At 43.4% G+C, this 24,532-nt stretch overlaps 1 protein-coding gene across 2 annotated transcripts in view; it reads left to right on the top strand.

Annotated features, from left to right (window-relative positions):
- The first annotated feature begins 615 nt into the window (after window positions 1–615).
- LOC311420570 (uncharacterized protein) overlaps window positions 616–24,532 on the top strand; it is a 32,713-nt gene continuing 8,796 nt past the window's right edge. Inside the window, exon 1 of one of the 2 annotated variants that reach the window (XM_084491617.1) lies at window positions 616–703. In XM_084491617.1, the coding sequence (XP_084347743.1) occupies window positions 643–703 (61 nt within the window). In that variant the 5' untranslated portion in view covers window positions 616–642. Of the gene's footprint in view, window positions 704–19,253; window positions 19,410–24,532 lie in introns of those variants that run through there. The other variant, XR_014684371.1, reaches the window with a different exon arrangement.

Genomic DNA, 24,532 nt, shown 5'->3' with positions numbered 1-24,532 from the left:
GCTGAGTTACAGCCCAGCTCTCCTTCCTGCTCTGGAGAACACAGCTGACTTAGATTGGAAAATGCTGACAGACCCTGAACTCTATCTGTGCTGGTGGGTGTCATGCTATAATAAAACACACCTCAGTCAAGCACATAAAAACAAGCTTTAATTCAGAATCTGGTGCTTAACTCTGCATCATCAATCTGCCTTCTCTGTATTAATCACCCCATAATACATGCTGTCTGCAACTGTTAGTGCTCCACAGCCTGTTTAACAACTGAACACAGCTGAAAGCCCTTAGTTCTGGAGGTTTTGGGTGTTTTGTTGTTGTTTGTTTGTTTTTAACACATGGTAGTTAGCACAGCAAAGCTAGATGCAAAGAGCCTGCCTGTCCTGCACTGAAGTTTGCCCAAAACAGAAAAACAAGTTGGAAGAGCAGGCTCTACTCAAGAGCTTGTTAAATAGAGAATTTGAGTGGATTGACAATTATTTGACGCTGTTGTCTCTTAAGAAACAACAATGGAAAGACCTCAGTGTTTAGGAAATACTGGTTTTCACTCTGTCAGAATTAGTCGAATTCATCCCTGCTGTGTTATGCCCAATACTTTAAGAAATAGTAAGATCCATGGATCCTTCTGGGTGAGAGATCAGTTGTGCAGGATGCTGCAGCTTGGGTGGAGGTGTGCTGAGTCTGGTGCTGCTGCAGGCAAGGCAAGGGGAGGTAAGTGGGAAGTGTACAGTGGTGGTAGGCTGGAGGTTCAGACCTGACTGAAAATGCAGGCATGGGGCCCATGCCAGCCCTCCGGTGGGCCTCCAGCTGCCTCCATCCCAACTGGTTTTGCACAAGGTCACTCAGAAATTGCAGAGTTGTTAATGTTACAGATGCAGGCAGCACAGTTTAGGAAGGAGTCAGCTGGGGAAGGAGAGAAACAAGCTGAGTACACAGCTGGGGGGTATGTATGCCTGCTTTGGACACTTGTCATTGATTTTTGTTGTTCCTCTGGCAGATGCAGAACCACTTTGGACAGTGGGGATGCACTGGGGTGCTTTGTCACAGTGCTCCCATAAAAAGGGGGGGAAAAAAGGTCTGGCAGTTCAGTGTGGCAGGGATGTTTGCTCAGCTGCACAGCACATCTCAGCAGCGTAGCCTGCCTGACCTTCAGGTGCTCCTGGGGACTTGCAGACTCTAAATATTAATGCCCATAATAGTATTTTCTTCAGATCTGAGCCGTGTCATCACCAAATGGCACTGTTCTTCCCACCTGTTCTCTCCAAAACCATTTGCAGTTTCTTCTTCCCCTGGCCCTTGGTACTGTTAAAAGTGCCAACTCCATTGTCAAGTAGAAGATCCACACCTGATGGCTGGGACAGCATTTGTCTCACTGTGAGCAGAGCTGTTAGTTGTAACCTTCATCATCCCATGTCCACTTAAATCAAAATGTCCTTTGTTTCCCTAACACTTAGTTCCTTTATAGCTGAATTTAATGGGCAAGAAATCCTCTCCCTGTCTTTGGAGGTCTTAGTGCTTCACCCAGTGTTAAAAACATAACTGATTTTTAATGCTGCAGCCTGTAGAAGGGGAATGGTCTCTGCTGGCTTCTGTCAGAGGTGGGACACCCCACGAGATGGACCTGAGGGGCAGCGGTGCTCAGCTGCTCTTCAGTGGTGCCTCCCCTGTGAAGTGTGGCTGTGCTGGTCGCATTGGAGAAATACTAAAATTTCTTTTGTTATCTGTCTTTTGACCTTTTGTGGTACCTGCTAGCTCATTTGTCTTGCAGTGCTAACAGAAATATGAGTAAGGAAGCAAAAGAAGAGCTGAGAGCTCACAGAATTGAGCACTGATTCAGACGAGACTAACAAACACAATTTTCCTTGTGGAGTTGCTCCTTATCGCTCCTTTATCCAGTGAAGTAAGTCAGAACTTTTCAAACTGGGAAAATATTTTTTATTGTCTGTTGAACTCAATCAAGCCATGATTCAATTAACTGGATTGAGAGAGAGATGCTATTGAGTTATATGTGCACCTGGCAGTGTGTGCAGAATACTAATAGTCTGGGTAATGTTCGACAAACTCTTGATCAGCAGCAGCTGGAGAAAATTTTTTGACTTTGATGAGTAGGGGAAAAGAAGAAATCTATTTCAGTGCCGCGACAGAAGTATATTTACATTACAAACACAATGATTGCTAAGCATTACTGGAATTCAGCTGCCAAAATAAAGGCAGTGGCATTCATCTAGTTTAATTTCCAATTATAAGAGATCCTGTTGTTTTTCTCCAAAATAAAAGCCTTGCAAACTTAGCTTAATTACAAAACTACACGGGCTGCTACCCATCTTGTCTGACTATGGACATGGTCATCTGTCATCCCAAGTATTTTGAGCTCAACAGCTTTGGGGAGAGGAGTCTTCGGGCCTGTGACTATTGTAGAACAACTTGTATTTCGTAGCTGAGCACAGAAACAGGCAGGCTGGTGCTGTAAGGAATAGCTATCCGTGGTAAAACCAGAACATCCCTCTTCCCTTTCTTCACAATGGGAGTTGAATCTTTGGCAAGCAGCTCCTCTTACCAGAGTAAATGATGACACTGCAAAGTGCTTCCAAACTGGCACTTTTGTGAATTTGTGATGCAGCTACCTGGGGGTTGATCCAATTGTTACTGAAGTGAAGTCAATGAGAGTCTTCCTACTAACTTCAGCACAACAAAGAAAATCTCCTGCTGTATGGTTTGTACAAGTGGGAAACAGAGAGGAGACAGTATAATTACAGGCAGTTAGGAAGTTCTCACAGTGACAGCTTTGCAGGAAAGATTGCAGAGGTTACAAGACACCAGAACACGAGTTCAGTCCGTTTAATACCTCATCTGCAGCTCCCATTTCAAGCCAGGTGACTCAGTAATAAACATTATCCAAGGAAATTTGATGGCAAGAGGTATTTAAATAATAAAGCGTATTGGAACAAATCCTTCTGTCAGCACAGAAGTGATTTTACAGAAACAACAGGGTGGAGTGAATCTGTCTTTTAAAGTTCTGCTCCAAAAAGGTGTCAGAGGTTCTCCCTTTCCTTCCACACCAGGAGCAAAACTCCCAAGCTCTGCCCAAGACCCTAGCCCTCTGACCTACCTGCAGAGGTTTGAGGAAGCAAAGCACACTGTGACGTTACAGTGAGCTCAATGTGTTAAATCTCCTGCACATCTTCTCCTTAGTTCATAGCAGGAGTGAAATATTTCACCTATGACATAAAGCTTTCCATGTTTGTTGAGCAGAGCAATACATGGATTGGATTTGACTCATTAATAATTTCTTGTATGCAATGGGCCTGTTATTTCTGCAGGCTTTTGCTACTATATAATGAACTACATGATTAAAACCAGCAAGTGTCAGCTCAGAATCAATCAGCTTTGTGTAGGTCCTTTCAAATAGGAGTTACTTTAGTGTTGTTTTCAGTTGGAGCTGCCACTTGCTGAACATTTGGAGGGTATTGGTTGTTACAAATCTCAAGAAAAATTAATTCTATTCAGACCTAGTGCAAGCAAATTTTATTGTGCATGCAGCTGTTCAAGATTAAGTAATTATTTGATGAACCTTTGGAGGCAATGAATTTTAGATGAAGCATGTACACATTTTTATTATGCATACATTTTTCTTGATCAGTTTTCTCTTCATTTGGTCACTCGTTTATGTGGAAGCAATGAGAAAAATCTGCATATTTCACTCCTTAGAAACAAAATTTCCATTTACATAGCCTTAATGCTTTCAGCCTACAAATCCTTCAGTGTGTTTTTAAAACCCATTGATCTATTACACTCCACATGACAGCTTCAATGAGCAGGTCATCTCAAAAAGACCAAGGTCTGACCCTCTGCTGGGCTTGGCTAGGCTCTTGTCTTTTGAGCTCTTTTTGAGTTCGCCTAGAGCCATTTCACCTTCAGTTGAGCAGGGGTCGCTTGTAGAGGATGATGACCCAGATTTCACCAGGAGCGTGTATGTTCTACACACTTTTTTGTTGTTTAGAAAATGTGACAAATCAAAAGTTAAAGTTTCCTCTCTACTTTGTTCTTTGCAGGCAGCTAAAACTTCTATCTGTTAAAATTGATCTCAGAAAATCACTGAAAAAAAAAAAAAAAAGACAAAAGAGAAAATCAATTGTAAAATGATGAGCAAAATGCAGTATGTTTTTGAGAAGAAGAGCAAAATGGTGCTCTGGGGCACTGCATTCTGGGGCTGTTCCAGCAAAGGCTGAAGGAGCAACTCTTGGGTCATCATATCAGATCCATGCACTTACAGGACCATCCAGCAACACAGGCTTGAACGAAATCAGGCATGGACACACAATTTCATCTCTACTGAATTAGCCAAAAAAATAAGATAAGGAGTGTGTGTGTATTTTCTGGTAGCTGAAGAGAGTTTTGGATCTTGGAGAATGTTGTAGTGCTGCAGACAGATGGTATGTGACCCAGCAAAGCCTGCCAGTGAAAAGTCAACCTGTCAACATTTTTTTTTTTTTTTAACAAATCTGAACCAGTGCAGCAAATTTATACTGGATCAGTGCTTTGTGTCTCACAGTTGCAGTAGTTTTGATCTAAGCTGGATTTATTGTTATCACTGAGCCATGATGCAAGTGTGCAGAAGATGTAAATACAGCTCCCGGAGCTGTATTTCTGTCAGAAAAACACGCCCCTTCAGATACCTCACCCTGACGCTGTTTGTCTCAGGCTGTGTTGCTTCTCAGCCTGTCTGAGAGCTTTGTTCCATGACTGCCCTTTGAGCTCTGCTTCCACAGCACATTGCCATGCCGTTGTACACAGAAACGTCAGTGCTTTCTATAAGGAGAGTTACATCACAAAAACAAATATTGTATTAGTGGAGATACACAGAGCTCTGGTGGTTTCTTTCCCAAGAGCCCCCTTCGTGTCCACAGCATCTAGCTGTTGCATTATCCTGGCTGTCCTTCCAAGGAGACAAGTTTTTTTCTTCCCCGCTTCCCCTAACGGTTGCTGTCTCTTGCAGATACAAGAATAAGCTGAGGAGTGCAGCTGCACTGGAAAAAATCTTCTCACCCTGTCTCAGCACGCACACACTGCAGCACCCTAGAGGTGCTACCAGGAGGAAAGTAGCTGAGTAATTTGCCTGCATAAAGCCTGTTTCTCACAGGGATATTGAACTAGCTGGAGTACAGGAAGGTGTTGTGTTGTGGATTTGGGGGGTGCTGCCCTCTCCTGGGGTGCTGCTCCCTGCTGCAAGGCACCACAGGCAGAACTGCCTGCATCCTTGCAGATGACTACCCTGAGGTTCTTTCAGTTCTTTAGGCACTAACTCTTATCAAAGGCAAACAGGTGCCAAAATATCAACCTGGGCCTTAGAAAGGCTTCTCCTTTTCTCTCTTTCCAGTGTTTTAAAGAGGTTTTGTCGCAAGCTGGCTTCTTCAAATTGCTGATCAATGCTTCTCCTTACTCCCATACAAGCAATGTATGGAAGAAGGAGGTAATTGTGGGTTTTCCCTAGCTCCATGACAGAGATAGGGCCCTCAGAAATGAGGGCTTCACATACTGCTCATTTGTGTTCAGGTAAGTGTTTTTCTACTTGAAGTTCTCTGGAGACTGGAGGAAGGAAAGAAATTGCAAGGTTATTTGTTTTCTTTAGCATTTACAGGCAACTTGGCTTCTGGCCTTACACATTAACTAGAGTTGGCTCCTTCACAGAAATGATAACGTGTGATCTGACTTCCATTTCAAATCCAATTTTACTGGCAAAATTTAATTCTAAAACCATTCTTCATGATGAAATCATATTTGCAAAGTCAATGGGCAAATGGGAGCCCCAGGTTACCAGCATCCTAAGGCAACCAAAGCTCCTCGGTAAATACTGGTAAACTGATGCCACTTCCTCCTGATACAGAGCTCAAGGAAGGTACCAAAAGCAAAAGGTATAAAATATCACCAGCTCAGAATCAGTTTCAGAGGTTTCCAAGCTTTAATGTAGGAATAGACTGTTTTTGGTGAGGACTCTGCAAGTCATCATTTTTAAAGGCCTTTAAAAGCCCTGCGGGAGGGGAGAGAGGCCTGCACATGAGGTAACGAATAGCTCAGATCAAGTGGTTAGCAATTAGACAAGGCCATTAGCTCCTTTGCAGCTTCCAAATCAAAGTGAGGCCTCCCAGGCCCTCTCCAGGCAGCCGTGGCGATGGCTCTGGATGGGAACTGGCTCCCCTCGGTCTTTAATGTGATCCACATGCTGGCTCTTTGGCAGGCCTAGCTCTGGCTCCATCTGTCAGAGTGGCATCCTGCCCTCTCACTAAGCACAGCACACCAGGGTAACTCTGCTAACGAAGCACAGGTTGAGAGACAGGGACCGGCAGATAAGAGCAAGTGAGCAATTGGTTTCTAGCCAGAGGATCACAGAGCAGAAATCAAATTTCCTGACACTGTTTGGGAGAGCTGCAGATCCCAGGAGGCCCCATTAGGCATCTGGGATAGTAGAGTTTCTTCCGTGCAGATCCTCACACGCACAAAACCATCCTTGAACCACCAGATTGGTGCAAGGGCTTGATCCACCTCAAGTAGGGGGTAACAACATGGATGCTGGACCAGAAGCTGCATCTCTGCTGGGGGCTTCAGAAATGCTTTTCATCTGTGTCTCCAGGGCAAGGTGGAGCCCTGCCATGTGCTGTTATCTTGCAGTTATTCTGCAGAAGCCAGAACTTGCCACGTCCGATGTGTGGGTGGAACATGGGTTAGCCTTACCTAGCCAGGCTTCCCCCTGTTGGCAGACCGTTCATCCTTTGGTGCATGAAGCCACCATAAACAGGTACTTTTTAACAGCGTTATAAAGATCTGCATGCTCAAGGGCAGCTGCCCGTTTGCCAGCCAGGGATGAGCAAAGGTTGCTCCATAAGAACCTGCTATAAAATAAATGTTCTGTCTGTAATGCAGCAGTTTCGATCCAAGGGCTTTTTAGCCCTCGTCTACTGTAGAACAGAATACCAACAAGAAACACAGGCCAGCCTAATGTGTGCTACAGTATTTTCGTTGTAATTTAATTTTCTATCAACAACTTGTACAAATAAATTATGCTGTTCAAAACTAAGCATATGGAAAGTGGGGAGGGGACATATCTCTGTGATTCCTTGCACTTTAGTATCAAATATCAAAAAAAAAAAAAAAAAGGACAGCTCACTTTTTTGTTTGTTTAAACTATATATTATTTTATCCTGTCTGAACAGACTGATGTCTGTTGTATTGTAGATTTAAGTAGGCGTATGTTATAAACTGTTCCTCGTATGTAGGCACGAGTATCAGCATGGTACTGAAAGAGCTAAAGGGCTTTGCTAAATCAATGCCTCACTGACTTAGCCGAAGTAAGATGTGATCCCTAACATGACTTCTGATGGTGCATCTAAAGCCAGTGTTTGTATTGTAGTTACCAGCAAACAAAGCCAGCAGATTGTTTATCAAGTACTTCAGAAGTAAGGGGAGTTTGCATGGGTATGTGCAATGATGAAAAGCAAGGATCCAGACTGTCCGAAGCTGAGCTGTACTCATTTTTTCATTTTTTCTTGGTCTGTCACAGCCATAAATAATGATTGTTTTGTTGTTTCTACATCCTTCGTATGCAAGGAAAAACATATGAATAGGTGGAAAGGTTTTTTTATTATTATTTTCAGGCATTGCAAAATGAGGGGGAGGGAGAAGAAAGAATGGTTTTAGGAACAAGGGTCATAAAAACTAAAACTGGAAAGAATAGCAGAAATTGAGACAAAAACATTTTATTTTTGCTTTTGGCATCTTGGTAAGAAAAAAAAAAAAAAAAAACTTTTAATGAAAAATCATTCTGCCACAGAAAACAAAATATTACAGTGAAATGTTTTGACTTCTCTTTGTGGCTCTTTTAATAGAGTTAAATGGAGTCCAAAAAATTGCACAAAATACTGTGGCATCCCCATGCTAGTATTTCTCTTTCTGCTGTGCTCCAAAAACAAAGCAGAAGAATCATTTGGTTTTCCTCTGCAGTTTTCCAGCTTGGGACCAAAGCAGTGCCTTAGGTTTGACTTGGTTGCCTGGTCCAGTGTTAGTTGCTGCGATGTAGTCCTGGCACTGACTTCATCCTCCCTAATATGACTGTGAGGTTTGAGGCAGTGCTGACTGGCTGCATGCATGTTTTTTACAGAAATGGTGATTTCAAGGCAACGCACTCCAGTGTGCTTATCAACTACCTGTGCAGCTGTAGTGGGATAAGGCCGTGCTTGCGGGGACTTCCGCAGTAGAAGTTTCAAGAGAGACACATTAAACAGTTTGCTGTATAAGATTCAAATTTCTCAGTAAAAATACTCTGCTTTTATCTGTGAGGTGTGCATGAAAGAAAATTTCAGAGCGATGACTTTTATGGCATGTGCCAATATTTTCATTTTAGCTTAATGGAGGATTTAAATTATTATTGTATCCTATTTTCTAAAGAGAGCAAGTGCACAGGAATTTGATTATACTGAATCTCTAACTGCATAAACACAATACTAGCCCCAATGGACTAATTCCATTAACACCTGAACTATCCATCCTGAAGTTGCTCATGAATGCAAACTGCCAGAGCTGCTGGCATTACTGAGTTTGCAAAACAACTTGTACGTTTTTGTGTCAGATAATAAAAAGCAGCTTTATTTGGAGACATATTAAAATAAACAGATTTAATAATATATTTTAAAACTTCATTGTTACTCATATGTTGTTTCTCTCTGCTTGAATGCTATTCTTTATTACAGTTGTATATTACCTTCAAAATGCCTTTTGCTCTGAAGCTTGCAAGGTGATGGATCTGTAAACATATGATCTGTAGCACAGGCTGGTGGAGAATTTTAATTCTTGCAGTAGAAAGGGATGTTTCAACATTTTGCCTATCCAAACTGTGCTATGACTTGCCAGTTTTTTAATTCTGCCTATCTTTTAGATAACTCTTTTCTATCTAAATAACATATTACTGCTGAGGTTTGGGAGTCATTAGGGAAGATCTGCCCAATTAGCATGTTAATTAGGACCTACCCAATTCGGGGATAGGGAGGTGATTGTTTTATTAGCATTCTGTGAGATGAAAGAAAGATTAATGACGGTGTGTGCACCCCTTGAGGGGTATAGAAGTAACACTTTTTTTTTTGGAGGTATCTGCTGGTGAGAGGAGGTATTTGAAATGGCTGGGCTTACTGAGGGAGTTGCCCGCTGATTAGTTATGCCTGGAGCAGCAAAAAGTATAATTGAGTTTGTTTCTTGATGAGAAGGAAATGATGGTGCAAAGCAAACAAAACAGAGCAAGAATGTCTGCTGCTATAAATGAGTGAAGTCCCATTGATAGATTGATATCAACTAAAGCCTCTGGACACCCCGTGTGTTTGTCCTGAAATAGTGCCAAATGAAATGCGTCCTGTGCGCTGGCAGTGCCTGATGGTGTGCTCAACACACTCCTCATTGTCTCTCTGTAAGCAGGATTGCACCTTTCTTCCAGATGCTGTGCTGTCTCATGGCAACATATTCTAGCACAGCCATGGTGTTTGACCCATCAATATATTAAACAAGTTATGCCCAAGGTATTAAAATTCAAAAGGCCTAAAGTGAAGTCTACTCAGGGAATAAGAATTAAATGTAGGCAGAAATCTGTATTCAAATGGAGAAAATAATAAAAATAAGACGAAGAAAAAAGAAAAAAAAATCTGGGCAGTACTATCTGAGACAAACATGTCTTTCTTATAAATTCATGATTGTTTTCCCCTCCCACAGCATTTCACCTCAAACTAATTAATTCTGCTGCAAGAGAAAATACTACATACTCATAAAACGTTAAGAAAGAAGCAAAGTGTTGTCATCACTGATCTTGCCATCAAATTCTTAAATCATTTCTCTCGTGCTTTATTTAAGACTTGTCCTCTCTTGCGTTGGTTGATGAGCTGAATTCTTGAAGTAGTCGATAGCAGGAGACTCTCTCCAGTTGCATTCCACAAAGTCTTTTGCTATTGCTTCTCATGACCGCACCTACACGCTCCCACAGTTTAGCACTTTGCACGCTGCATGGTGCTGTATGCAGAGATTCTTGAGTAAATTGTATTGGTTCCTCAAAATTTAAAGGGTTGTCAATGTGGCCTCATCTATGAATGCATGGGAAGTTGCATATCTGGCTTTGGGATTTGAGCAAATATTCCATTTAAAGCAAAGGGTACCTTCTTCCCTAGATTATTCCCAACAGCATGAAGACCAAAAAAAGACTGCTGTGAGACTTATTAGTTTACTGTAGCTTGATCTTGTTATAAATGCAGGACGTTCTTTAAATCTTCGTCCTACTGTTTTGTCTGGTGCTCACACACACATCTGCATTTGTATGTTCCTCATGGAAATCTTAAAATTTATGTGATAAATTGCTGCAGTCCCAGGAAGATTTTCTGGAAATAATTCTATCATATTTCTCTGCATGTCAGTTGGCCCTGGATGTCTCCACCATTTGATGACCATAAAGTACCACCTGATGTAGTAAAATCCTGATATGAGTTCCCGTCACACAAGCAGGGACCTTATGCTTTCAGTGGTTTACTGTATTTTTATGATAGCATTTTTCAGTCAAGTAAAGCCCGGATGGATTGCTTTATTCATAGGCTTTCTTTTGTAATGCCGTGTCATTCTTATCCATGCGAATGTGGATCTGGATTGTAAATTAAGCTCCTGATGAATTTTAAATTGGGATATGAGCAGCTTATTCATCTCACTCAGAATGCAGAGAACTGGGATACGTGTGTCTGTGCTCATGTGAGTTACAGCCAGGCTGTTCAATAAAAAGCTACCCATAGCAATAGTGATGTGTTTTTTAAAGTCACCCTGAGACTGAGTTTGCTGTTTGTCAAATGATAGCTTTTTGATACTGGTAAAAACTTCATGAATTATCTTTCCATACAGCCAGCAATACCTGTGGGAGACCACAGTTCTGCAGAAAACAATTGATTCTACTGACATAAGCAAATTAGGTTTTTGTGACACAGGGAGGAGTTTTCCTTTTAGTCTAAAATGCTCCCCATTGAGTACTCCCACCAGGTGTACTATACTTTCTGAAGTCATTAATGTAGATCAAAGAATAATTAGGCTTTGGCAAGCATAAGCAGGTTTGATTAATCAGACTGAACAGCATCCTTTTATCTCATAATACCAACTGCCTGTTGATTCAGCATGGTGTGATCAGGTTTTAAGAAAGTACTTTTGCAATTATTTTATTTTTCTCTTGCACAAAGGTATGACATTAAGACCAAGCAGAATCCAACCTTTTGTTTCTTATCTTTCCCAAAACTGAAGATTAGGAACAAGCTTATAAGCCAAATAGCAGATCCTGGGTGGAAACAGCAAAAGGCTGTCATGAAATTTAAAGCTGGTATTTTCTGGTGGTCACATTGCTGGTCACGAGGAGGTAGTTGTTTTTTTCTTGCCCTAGAACAAGATAATAAGGTGACATTTTAGAGATCGACGACTGGCTAGTGACAAGTGCTGAATTGTAGAGGAGTCAACTGCATGAATCTAGCAGGTGCCAAATCTTCGCAGAATTGCCAAGACTTTCACAGACCTTATTCCCCATTCCCCATGGGAGGGCATGAGGGGAGCTTTGTCTGGAGATACTTCAATGTTCCCTTTCTTTGACTCTTGCTGTGAAATTTTCTCTGGCCATAATTTGTGCAATCTTTTGTGTATATTAAATATTTTGCAGCTGAATTGGGTTTTCATCCTTACCTTTTTTCAGTATATCCTTCCATATTTCCCAAATGTTGACACAGAAGAAATGTTAACCACCATCTTTTTCAGAGTTTAGAAGTAAGGAAGATAGGGAGAAGTAGGGGGCAAAATTTAACTGCTGTGGAATTTACTGGTGATATCAGGATATTTTAGCATAAAAGTGTTGAACTTGTTGCAAGGCACCATGCCTAAGAATTGTGTTTTCTCTGTATGGATATCTGAGACTGTGTGTGATAAAACATCAGGCTTCAGGACTCTACCTAACGATCACTGGAAACAAATAGATTTCTTTGAACCCAGGCTCCAATGTAATGCTGTCTTCATAATGGTTGAACAGAAGGGGTTCACTGCTACAAGAAAAATAACAAAACATAGATTAATTGTTGGTAGTATGCAGCAATTTCTAAAAGAAAGGGTGTATCAGCCACTGGTATTTGTGTATCTTCTTGAACAGCCATGACATCAGAGATGCAGAGGTTATTTTATAGTAGAATGTAGTTCCAAAACTGTTATGAGATACACCTGTGCATCATAAAATTGCTTTCCCAGGAGTTGGCATCCTTGACTTTGTCTCTCTGACTTCCTGAAGAGGGAAATAGTCATAATTCACAGTTTTCAATATGTCACATGAATAATACCTGGTCCAGGTTCTGAAAGAACAACAGAATGAACTGCAAGCAGCTGCAGTTGATTCCATTAGATGACAACCCTATTCAGATATCTGAATTGAAAAAAAGACTGGAAAATTATTATTTACAGATTTTATTCTGATGGCTCTCCTGGCTACATCTCTGTGCCTATCACTATACTCTATTACCCAATAATTAACCTAATGAAACTTGCATACCATAAAAAAAGTCATGGGAGGAGTTCAGAGAGGACACGGAAAGCCCACCTGTTAAACACGTGGCTCCGGGGCTGGTGCCAACGCAGAAATCTTGGGTTTTTTGATCATGGGGCACTTTACTCAGCACCTGGCCTGATGGCCGCAGACGGGTCCCTATCTTTTAGGGGAAAAAGGATCCTGGGCCAGGAACTGGCAGGGCTCATTGAGAGGGCTTTAAACTAGGTAGGAAGGGGGATGGGGCTGAGGCTAGGATTGTTGGGGCTGTGCCAGGGGGAACAATGGCAAGGCCGGAGGATAAGGCAATGGCCCAGCTGAAGTGCATCTACACCAATGCACGCAGCATGGGTAACAAACAGGAGGAGCTGGAAGCCATCGTGCGGCAGGCAGGCTACGACTTGGTTGCCATCACGGAGACGTGGTGGGACCAGTCTCATGACTGGAGTGCTGCAATGCCTGGCTATAAGCTCTATAGAAGGGACAGGCAGCATAGAAGGGGTGGTGGTGTGGCTCTCTATATTAGAGAGTCTTTCGAGGCTGTAGAACTCGAGGTTGGGAATGACAAGGTCGAGTCCCTTTGGGTTAGGATCGGCAGGGACAACAAGGCTAGTGTCCTGGTCGGGGTCTGCTATAGACCGCCGAACCAGGATGAGGAGACGGATGAGGAATTCTACAGGCAGCTGACAGAGGTTGCAAAATCATCAGCTCTTGTACTCGTGGGGGACTTCAACTTCCCTGACATATCCTGGAAGCACAACACAGCCCTGAGAAAGCAGTCTAGGAGGTTTCTGGAGAGCGTGGAAGATAGCTTCCTGACGCAGCTGGTTAGTGAGCCTACCAGGGGAGGTGCCCCGCTAGACCTTCTCTTCACAAACAGAGAAGGACTGGTGGAGGACGTGATCGTCGGGAGCTGTCTAGGGCAGAGTGACCACGCAATGGTGGAGTTCACTATTCTTGGCGAGGCCAGGAAGGGGACCAGTAAAACCGCTGTATTGGACTTTCGGAGGGCTGACTTTGAGCTGCTCAGGACACTGGTTGGTGGAGTCCCTTGGGAGGCGGTTCTGAAGGGCAGAGGGGTCCAGGAAGGCTGGGCGCTCTTCAAGAGGGAAGTCTTAATGGCGCAGGAACGGTCTGTTCCCACGTGCCCAAAGACGAGCTGGCGGGGAAGAAGACCAGCCTGGCTCAACAGAGAATTGTGGCTTGATCTTAGGAGGAAAAAGAGGGTTTATAAGCTTTGGAAAAGTGGGCAGGCCACTAAGGAGGACTTTAAAGAAGTAGCGAGGCTGTGCAGGGACAAAATTAGGAAGGCCAAAGCTCATCTGGAGCTCAATCTGGCTACTGCCGTTAAAGATAACAAAAAACGTTTCTATAAATACATCAACACAAAAAGGAGGACTAAGGAGAATCTCCATCCTTTACTGGATGCGGGGGGAAACTTAGTTACAAGAGATGAGGAAAAGGCGGAGGTGCTCAATGCCTTCTTTGCCTCAGTCTTTAGCGGCAATACCGGATGTTCTCTGGATACCCAGTACCCTGAGCTGGTGGAAGGGGATGGGGAGCAGGATGTGGCCCTCATTATCCATGAAGAACTGGTTGGTGACCTACTACGGCACTTAGATGTGCACAAGTCGATGGGGCCAGATGGGATCCACCCAAGGGTACTGAGGGAACTGGCAGAGGAGCTGGCCAAGCCGCTGTCCATCATTTATCAACAGTCCTGGCTATCGGGGGAGGTCCCAATCGACTGGCGGCTAGCAAACGTGACGCCCATCTACAAGAAGGGCCGGAGGGCAGACCCAGGAAACTACAGGCCTGTCAGTTTGACCTCAGTGCCAGGAAAGCTCATGGAGCAGATCCTCCTGAGAGTCATCATGCAGCACTTGAAGGGGAAGCAGGCGATCAGGCCCAGTCAGCATGGCTTTATGAAAGGCAGGTCATGCCTGACGAACCTGATCTCCTTCTATGACAGAGTGACGCGCTGGGTGGATGAGGGAAAGGCTGTGGATGTGGTCTACCTTGACTTCAGCAAGGCTTTTGACACCGTCTCCCACAGCATTCTCCTCAAGAAACTGGCTGCTCTTGGCTTGGACTGGCGCACGCTTCGTTGGGTTAGAAACTGGCTGGATAGCCGGGCCCAAAGAGTCGTGGTGAATGGAGCCAAGTCCAGTTGGAGGCCAGTCACTAGTGGCGTCCCCCAGGGCTCGGTGCTGGGGCCGGTCCTCTTTAATATCTTCATCGATGATCTGGACGAGGGCATCGAGTGCACCCTCAGTAAGTTCGCAGATGACACCAAGTTAGGTGCGTGTGTCGATCTGCTTGAGGGTAGGAAAGCTCTGCAGGAGGATCTGGATAGGCTGGACCGATGGGCTGAGGTCAACTGCATGAAGTTTAACAAGGCCAAGTGCCGGGTCCTGCACCTGGGGCGCAATAACCCCAAGCAGAGCTACAGGCTGGGAGAGGAATGGTTGGAAAGCTGCCAGGCAGAGAAGGACCTGGGAGTGATGGTGGACAGTCGGCTGAATATGAGCCAGCAGTGTGCTCAGGTGGCCAAGAAGGCCAACGGCATCCTGGCTTGTATTAGGAACAGCGTGACCAGCAGGGCTAGGGAGGTGATCGTCCCCCTGTACTCAGCTCTGGTGAGGCCGCACCTCGAGTACTGTGTTCAGTTTTGGGCCCCTCGCTACAAGAAGGACATAGAGGTGCTTGAGCGGGTGCAGAGAAGGGCGACGAAGCTGGTGAGGGGCCTGGAGATCAAGTCCTACGAGGAGCGGCTGAGGGAGCTGGGCTTGTTCAGCCTGGAGAAGAGGAGGCTCAGGGGTGACCTTATTGCTCTTTACAGATACCTTAAAGGAGGCTGTAGAGAGGTGGGGGTTGGCCTGTTCTCCCACGTGCCTGGTGACAGGACGAGGGGGAATGGGCTTAAGTTGAGCCAGGGGAGTTTTAGGTTAGATGTTAGGAAGAACTTCTTTACAGAAAGGGTTGTGAGGCATTGGAACAGGCTGCCCAGGGAAGTGGTGGAGTCACCATCCCTGGAAGTCTTCAAAAGACGCTTAGATGTAGAGCTTAGGGATATGGTTTAGTGGAGGGCTGCTAGCGTTAGGTTGGAGGTTGGACTCGATGACCTTGAGGTCTCTTCCAACCTAGAAAATTCTGTGATTCTGTGATTCTGTGAAAACTTGCATTTGGCTGGGTCAGCCCATGTATCCTACATCTTTGCATGGGATTCAGGTATCCAAATAAATTAATGTTTCTTATACTAGGCAGGGCTGCTCTGTAGCACAATTGTCCTTGTGTGAGATCAAGAAAGACTCAGGCTGTTAGATCTTTTAAGCAATGTGTTTTCCCTCTGTATGTGAGGGTAGATCACAGAGAAACGTTACTGGTAAAACTAAATCAGCATCCAGTTTACTCACTTGTGTTTTCCCATTATGTGGCCCATCTTTAAGAGCCTTAATCTTTTTAAGAGGTAAGCAACCTCTATTAGAATTGTTAAATTAAGCATATACATTTTTTAGCCAAATTTAAAATTGCTTTGGGAGCATTCACTTAATAAGTTTAGTTTTTAGATACTGGACCTCAACATTTAATTCTTTGTAAGTGGCAGAGACCATCAATCTCATCTTGCAGTTCACGTATATGCTAATACCTACAGAAAGTAGGAACATAACTACACCTTTCCAAGCTTTGCAGTTTTTCTGTACCTTTGCAAATGTGCTTTGTCTGGTGGCACACCAGATGTAGAAAATCTGTGTTGAGGGTTCATTTACTGAGGACAGAGTCCTTGGCAGTGTGAGACTTGTTCTTACTCTGTATGTGTCAGAGAACAGACCGGTACTTTCTTGTTCACTTGCAGGAGTTTGATTTATTCATTGAAATCTCTGTTTGCAATTCATAGCCCATTTGTCCAAAAGATTCCCATAGTCTGTGCCAACACCTATGCCATAGCTTTGTAAAAAGGGCATGCCCTGCTACCTCAGCTTGCAGATGGCCTATCAATTCCTGGGATATAAATGTTTATTTCAGATGACACAAGGCAGAAAGTCAATGGTGTTAACATGATCTTGTGTCCGTAGAGCACTGGTGAGACTGTCTAGCATAAAAATTATCAGGGTCTGGCATACAGAGACCTTGGCTGCCTTAATCACCTAGCAAAACCCTAGAAAATGACTATCAACATTTTATAGTACATTGATTAAAGCGGAGAAGAAACAAAACAGGATTTTATTAAATTGATTTTGCACTTTTTTGTTAAATAGGAGAATACAGACCTACTTCGGGGAGAAGGCAGCTGCTCGGGTTGGTTCTGTTGTGCAGCCCTGGAGATAGAAGGGAAGAAAGGCTTTTTTTGTTAACATTTAAGTTGACTTTAATGGCCAGTCTAACATCTGAGGGAGCAGGAAATATAGTTTTTCTGACTGACTGGAACCCTGGGGCTTGCTGTGTGCATGCTGAAATTCAGGTGCTACAATGGAGGGGCCATGGGCATGGACGGAGGGGCAGAGGTGAAATACACCGCGTGTTAGACCCCATCTTAATCCCTTCTTTTATATGTCCCAAATGAGGTAACATCCATTAGCGAGGCCTATTTTCTGTCCCCATTTTGACCCAGTCACTTCCAGTTCATTCTCTCCTTTCCCAGAAATGGCTCCCCTGCAGGCGCTGAACAGGTTGCGAGCACGTCTTCTGCTGTGATTAATTCAGCCCTCGCTTTTTGTGTGCTTACCACCTGACATTTACGGCAAGCTGGGTGTAGCAAAGTATAGCAACATTATGAATTCTCACCTTCTTCCCAGAAATTGTTCTCTGCTTTTCCCATCACACCATAATAGTGTGAAACACCAGTTATGTCACTGCTGCACAAGAGCACGCACCTGGCAGTAGCCAAAGGCGTCTAAGGTGTGCTGAGACCAGCCCTCGGGAAATAATTGGAGTGCGACACCCTGGGCTGCATCCCTCACTGGTAATGGGAGGAATGCTGGCATGGGGAGTGGGACTTGATAGAAGACCGGTAATTAATTATTTTAACTCCAGCAGTTAAAGAAGAAATAGCACAGAAAGCTGCTCTGTGTTACACTGCGTTTCCTTATGAAATGCATCTGGGTTTCCCCTGGTCATTGGGGTGGAAAAAATAGAGGATCATAAAATAAACTTTGCTGTTTTATGGTAACAATATGATTTTCAGCTTTACTGGAAACGAGCATTTCCCATTTTTTTAGCACAACTGTAGATGCTATCATCTTTCTGCTAAACTCACACAGAGTTACAAGCCCCCCAAGGTCAGCTGTTAGCAGCTAGAAATGACAGAGGATCCTGGGGAAATGGGAGCCTGCAGGCAGAGCACCCAGAGCAACTGCAGGGTCAGGGCCTCGGCCTTGCTTCAATTATGGATTAATGCAATTTACTGAGACAGAAAAGTTTCTAGTGGGTTTTGTGTCTGGCTTCTGTGAAAACTGAGAGAATTTCCATGCAGCTGGAGCCTATGGGCTCAGGGAGGGTGGGAAATTTCACCCAGGCAAAGATGAACTTTGTGGCATTTTCAGATGGGGGGGGGGAAAAAAAAAGAAAGAAAAAAAAAAAAAAAGCCAGAAATCTTTGTAAAGGGAACGGTTTTCAGTTGACCTTGGGGGGGGAGGGGAGGAGAAAAAAAAAAAAAAAAAAAAAAAGGCAGCTATATCTGTTGCTTTTTTTCTAAAAGAAACCTCAGAACTGTTTAGTTCCCTACTGCTTTCTGCTAGTCACAGCTTCCATGCAAGGCACTCAGCATCACAGCGCCCATCCTTCGGTGCACCACACAGCGCTGGCTCCCTTCCAGCTGTTGGGATTGTTTTTAGTTAAAATAATAATGATAAAATGATCCTCGTGAGTGTGAAGACACTTTGCATAGGGAATGGCACCAGGTGATGTAGCCAGACATGCGCAGCAGTGCTTAGTGGAGAGATTAGCTAAGGAATTGAGCCCTGCTCTGCCCAAAGGAGAAACAACGATGTGTTTCCTTTCACCAAGTGGTGAAAGATACCTCAAATGAAGTAGGGAAAGTAATGCTTTTATCACCAAAGCACGTGGAACAAAGTGCTTCCTTCCTCCTGTTTATTTCTGAATCATATTCGCACTAGCAGTTGCATCTCTTTCCTGCACTTCTGTCCATGTGAGAGAAATTTGGGGAGAAATTACCTCAATAATGTCTTTCTAATCTTCCTTGTTTACAGCACAGTTTTTGTTCAAAGTCATTATGACAGGCGGTAGAAGATTCTGAGTATGATGCAGTTATTGAATTTTAAATGAAAACTAAATTGGCTGTGGTAAAGGGGAAAAATATTTCATAACATAGTAATTTTTCCTCAGGGTACAGTTGCTACATTTTATTAGAAATAAGCAATTTTCACTATGTCTCCAAAATGTATAGAGCAGATAAATGTGAGATATTAATCTAAGGAAAAAAAGCTTTTACAAGTATTTAACACCAAATGGTGGTTTAAAATTTGCGTTTTCTACCTTTTTCTGGTGTGCTGGAGAAGCTTTTCACTCATTTTACTGAAGTAAAACATATCTTAGCTTTCTGTTTTGGTCAAAACTCTCCCATGGGGTCAGTTAGACAGCATTTAATGGAGCCATTTGGAGGTTTTTCTGCTTGATCTGTGCATTTGGGAAGAGAGGAGCGTAATCTCTATGAGAAAGGTATTCCGGGGCCCACATGGCCGCCAATCGGGCAGCGCCTGGCTACTGCAGCGGTCCCTGCACGCTATTCTCTCCTCGTGGTTCCTCTAGCAAGGGAAGGGGAGGATAAGATATAACTACTGGAGTTAAGGACATCTCCACCCCAGCGTCACAGGAACTTCACAGGTATTCATTTCAGAGGACAACTCCATTTGCTGGTGGGTCTCTGCAGGGAGCAGGCCTCTGGCCCAGCACAGCATAGGCCTACCCAGGCCTAGCCATGGGCACCCTGCCATTTAGCCAGCCCCTCTGAAGGGACCAGCACTGCTGTGAGACTTTCTGTCACAACCCTCATCTGCCAAAACAGCAGTGGGAGCACAGACACTATAAGCACTGGTGGTCCTGAGCAGCCCCGCCGCCAGGCCACAGTTGTGCATGCCCCTGTGGATGGCCTCGAGGCTTCGGGGATGTTCGTTCATTAGCCTTCCCTACTTGTGTCCCTGATTTGTTTCAGGGCTGCAGATCACGTTGCAAATCTAAATAAATACACCAAGTGTGCAAAGTAGGGGAAACATGGCAAGCAGGCATGAAGCAGTTCCATTTGAGCAGAGCCTGTAGGCTTGCAATGGGATGCAACTATGGAGAAATTATGGGTTGCTTGGACTCAGATCGCTCAATACTTTGGAGAGTAAAATCTGCGTAGGCACTGAGTGTAAAATGAATGTTAGAGATGCTTTCAGAAGAGCACGGATATGGGATTTAGTTAGATCCTCACAGGCTGGTGCCATTTTCAAAACCCAATCTGTGGTTGGATTTTTCATGTTTTTGCCAGGATGCAAAAAATAGAATTTCAGGGGAGGTTTGCAAGCCAGCTCCCAGCAAACCTCACGCTAAGTAAGCTAATTCAATTTATCAGTACTTATCAAATGCTGGGATGAGAAACCATTTAGAACTGAATATGTTAATGTAAGTCTCTCTCCAGATTAATCACAAGCAGTTATATTTTTATGATTTAGCAGTATTGTTTATGACTAACATTTACAGAAGATTGCTAGTAGATTTTCAATAAAAGCTTTTCATCTAAAACTCAGATTATAACAATTTTAGAGCTAATTGGACAACCGTTAAATTCGAAAGCTGATAAATATAGGGAGTTTTTCAGAACTCTATATTGCATGCTGGCATAATGGCAGGTTAGACTTCCAGATGCATCGCTATACGATGAATGTATAGCTTGCTAAAAATAATGTTGTTGTTCATTGCTTGAAATATGGCACAGCCTGCAAGCAAATGAAAGGAGTCGTCGTCATCCCCTCTCCCCCCTATTCAAATTAAATCAGTCATAAAAGCATTTTATAATGAAAAACACTGTTAATTTTAGAACAAATAGCAAAATCCCTCGTAGTGCATTTTTCCCTCTTCTCTTTGTTCACTCTGTAAACATGCCAGTACCTTTGCATCAGTTGCTTGGCTTCTCACATAGTCTGTGTGTGCTTCACAAACTGAAATGGGACAGAGATGGTGTGTGTTAAGAAAAAGTAAGAAAACACGACTGTGAAATCTTGGAGGAAAATTTACAGTTCACGTGTAGTTTCTGAAAATAACATTTTTTTTCTCCTTTTATGCTGCCGTGTGATACATTGGTACTGGTGTCCCCTGAAGGCTCCAGGCCATTAGCCATAAGTGATCAGATTAGCTCAGCTAAATGAGTGTCTAGGGGGCAGCAAGGCCAAAGTAACCCTCAGGTGGATTTACCCAACACCACGTACAGAGTAAATTCTAGAAAGAACAAATCAGACCCCTAAAGGTATTTAACACCTGCAGTCGAGCTGCCTTTTTGCAGCCATGGATTCATGAAGATGTAAAAAGTCCTGGTCTGGAAGTCATTTGGCTCCTTCCATCACAGTGATGAAAAATCTCTGGCTTAGGAAAAAACTATAACCTCTCAGTCTCCCAGACTGGGATCTTACGGTCTTTAAATTTTGCTGTCAGATTTGCCATTAAAGCTCTTGAATGCAAATACTGTTTCCCTTACGTTCACACAAAAATAAACACTTCAGATGTTTTCTATATGTATAAGGGTGCCTCATTGCTCAGACAGTGCTGTGTCAGACCATCCTCCATTTCATGATACTTTAATTAATTGTTTCCTGGTTCTCAACATTGTATTGGCAGCCACGCATTCAATCTTAGTCTTATATTTTGCACAAACCTTGCTGTAAATAGTCTTTCACTGTCTACACAAGAAATGTAAATGTTGTCCTAATTTCCAGCATCATTTAAATGCCCACATAACAGTTATCCTTGTGAAAGCAAATTGAGCCTGTCACGTCATCTTCTATGGAAGTCTAATTCTTGGTAACAAAAGATATTGCAGCTGACAGATGGAGCCGCACACTACATAATTAAGTCTCCAGTGTGTGTCAACTGTAGCCTTTCAGACACAATTAGAGTCTGACCAGTTCAGCAATTTAGGTACTTAAAAAAAAAAAAAAAAAAATTCCCTGAGGTGAATGCAGAGGTTTCGGTGAAAAATGAACTCCAAAATGCGCTAAGCAGAACCAAATAGGATCGTGTTCATCACCAGACTTTCCAGTGATAAAATTTGATACAACTCTTTAAATCCCCACTTTACCTCCTTTTCCTTCGCATTTATTATGTCCTGAGTGTAGCTAAGCATAAACTCGTCTCAGCAGGGAGGCTCATGGAGTCAGTGGATGGAAAATACATTTTCTTTAGAAAACTAGCTTTGGGAACCCCCAGCTGTGAAGGAGATACAATTGTGTTAGGTAAATGGTAAATTGTAAAACTTAGGAAAAACTACTAAACAACAGAAAACTTTACAGAAAGGAAAAAAAAGAAAAAAAGAAAAAAGGAAAAAAAAAAAAAGCAAAAAACAAAAACAAAAAAAAAAAAAAAGGAAAAAAAAAAAAAGCACTTAGTGGTGTGTGATGCATTCAGAAATAAAGACAAGCCTGGTACCTTGTGATCCAGATCTCAGTATCTGCCATGCTCGGGGATTTCTGTGTTTAAGATTTTTCTTCCTGGAGTCAAAAAGATAAAAACAGAAGAGGATTTTAGGTAATCTGTTCCACTGCTCTGCTGAGAAATGGGAACACATCTCATAGAGTCTCCTCTGACTCCTCGTGAGCTCTTCTGGTCTGTCGGAATACCTGAGCAATACCAGGTCTCGTTTTTTTTTCCTCTTACACCTGTGTTTTTAGTCTTCAAAGTTGATTCGAGTATTTCTAACGTATGCTCTTCGATTCATGTTTTCTTCCTTCCTTGGGATACACATAACAGCTGCCTGAAAGTCATTATGATGATGTACCAACAGCAAAAGCAGCTCTTAGAGTACAACTGTTTGTTCCCGCTCCTCCTTGCTCTTTAGGTTTGCTTTCTTATGCTGAAGAGAAATTCTATGCTACATTTATCACCCTGGCTACTAGGAGAGGATAATTCGTAAGTTTTAAAGGCCACTTAACACAAAACTACTTTCTCTTAATGCCTGCTTACAAGAAGCACACAGTGGCACAGCCATCTGTGCTGAGCATTTCTTTGGCTGTCTGTATTCCCAGCTGGCCCTGGCAAGGCAGTGGGAAGCAGGGGACTCCAGGATGGTTGTGCACAGGGCAGCGCTCCCTGCACCCAGACCTGCATCTCCCAGAGGGGAGACAAAGGGGCGAGCGACACATAGGTGTGAAATTTGAATTTTCAGCAGAATGCACTGCTGTTCCCCAAGGCAGAAAAATGAGTGAGGGCATGCTTGTGGGAGGGACATAAACCTCTGTCCCCAGCTCAATCCCTCCTTCATGCTGATGCTAAAAATGGCTTTGTTCTGTCAGCTGGTTTGTGTTCCTAATGACACCGCAGCTGTTTAATCCCACAGCAGCTCATGGCTGGGAGGTTTGTCTGCTGGTGGTTCATATGAAGTCACCACCCTTTTTCGTGCTGTCTTCCCAGTGAGATGCACACCGGGCCACTGTGAGCATTTCTATCCACATCACTGGTGGCCACCCTATGGCAGTGTGCAGGCCCCTCAGGAAGCCATTCACACAACAGCTTTCCTGGTTGTGAGGAAGGCAAAACTAAATCCATCAACTGCCTCGTGCCTAGGGGGAGCCTATGGAATGACTACTTTGGGCTGGGGAGTTACTGCCAGCTGTTTAAATTAGGATAGGAGGGGGATTTTTCCACTTTTCTTGAGACAAATCTCCAGAAGGCGTGTAAACTTCTGCAGCAGGTCTGCATTGAGAAGGAAGGAAGCCAGGTTCCAGAACTTGGGGTTGCTTTATGGCTTATATTGGATAGATTTGATTTTGAGAAATAACTTTGCCCTGAAAAGAAAAGAATGAATCTGTCTAATTCTGGGAACTGCACTTGATGGTGAACGTGCCCTCTGACCTGTGTCTTTCATCCTGCCTACTCCAGTCTGGCACAGATTTACAAAACTGGTTTGAAGACTCAGCTTTCTCATCCCATTTCCATACTCTCCCCCAGCATAACCAAGTTACAACACTTTCCTCAGGCAAAATGCATTATGGAGAATGCGATTACAGAATAAACCACATGTCAGGTCAGGCAGGAGGAATTTTTCCTTGCAGTCACAGAATCACAGAATCACAGAATTTTCTAGGTTGGAAGAGACCTCAAGGTCATCGAGTCCAACCTCCAACCTAACGCTAACAGCCCTCCACTAAACCATATCCCTAGGAAAAGTTGGCAAAAGAATCTTGATTTCTCCTCCTTTTTGAGCAATGGAAGCCAGGAGGAGCAGATTCAGGTCTCACGCCCTGGTGCAAGGCAGGAGAAACCCCCCAGATGGGACCTCACCAGCTAAAAGCAGTAATAGTCATGATACATCAGGTGCCAGACCTGCAGAGAGCAAATGCTTTTATCTCATGCACCGAATTTACAGTAATTAACAACTGTAAATGCAGTCACAATATGTTATGGGCTCTCCTTCCTACGGCTGTGGAGAATGGAAGTTAATGGAAATACACTTGATGATACTTGCTGGCTGAAGGGCTTACATTAGCTGGTCTAGTACCTCCAAATGCGCACTTAGGTAATAATGCCATAGATGAATCAGGGGAGGAATGAGATTTTTTTTTTGAGAAATAATAAACATGTTTCTCTCTCACTAGGCTCAGATGGGATATTACCGCTGTTCATATAGCCAAGTGTTTTGTCGGGGAGATGAAGTACTGCGTATAAACTTGTTCATTACCAGCAACCTGACAAACGCTGAGCTAATATCATGTCAACAATCAGCTGGGGATAATGCATTTCCTCTCCTTCTAATAGAT

Source organism: Aythya ferina (assembly GCF_964211825.1).
Source record: "Aythya ferina genome assembly, chromosome: 17".
Taxonomy (NCBI): domain Eukaryota; kingdom Metazoa; phylum Chordata; class Aves; order Anseriformes; family Anatidae; genus Aythya; species Aythya ferina.
This window is presented reverse-complemented; position numbering and strand designations above follow the sequence as displayed.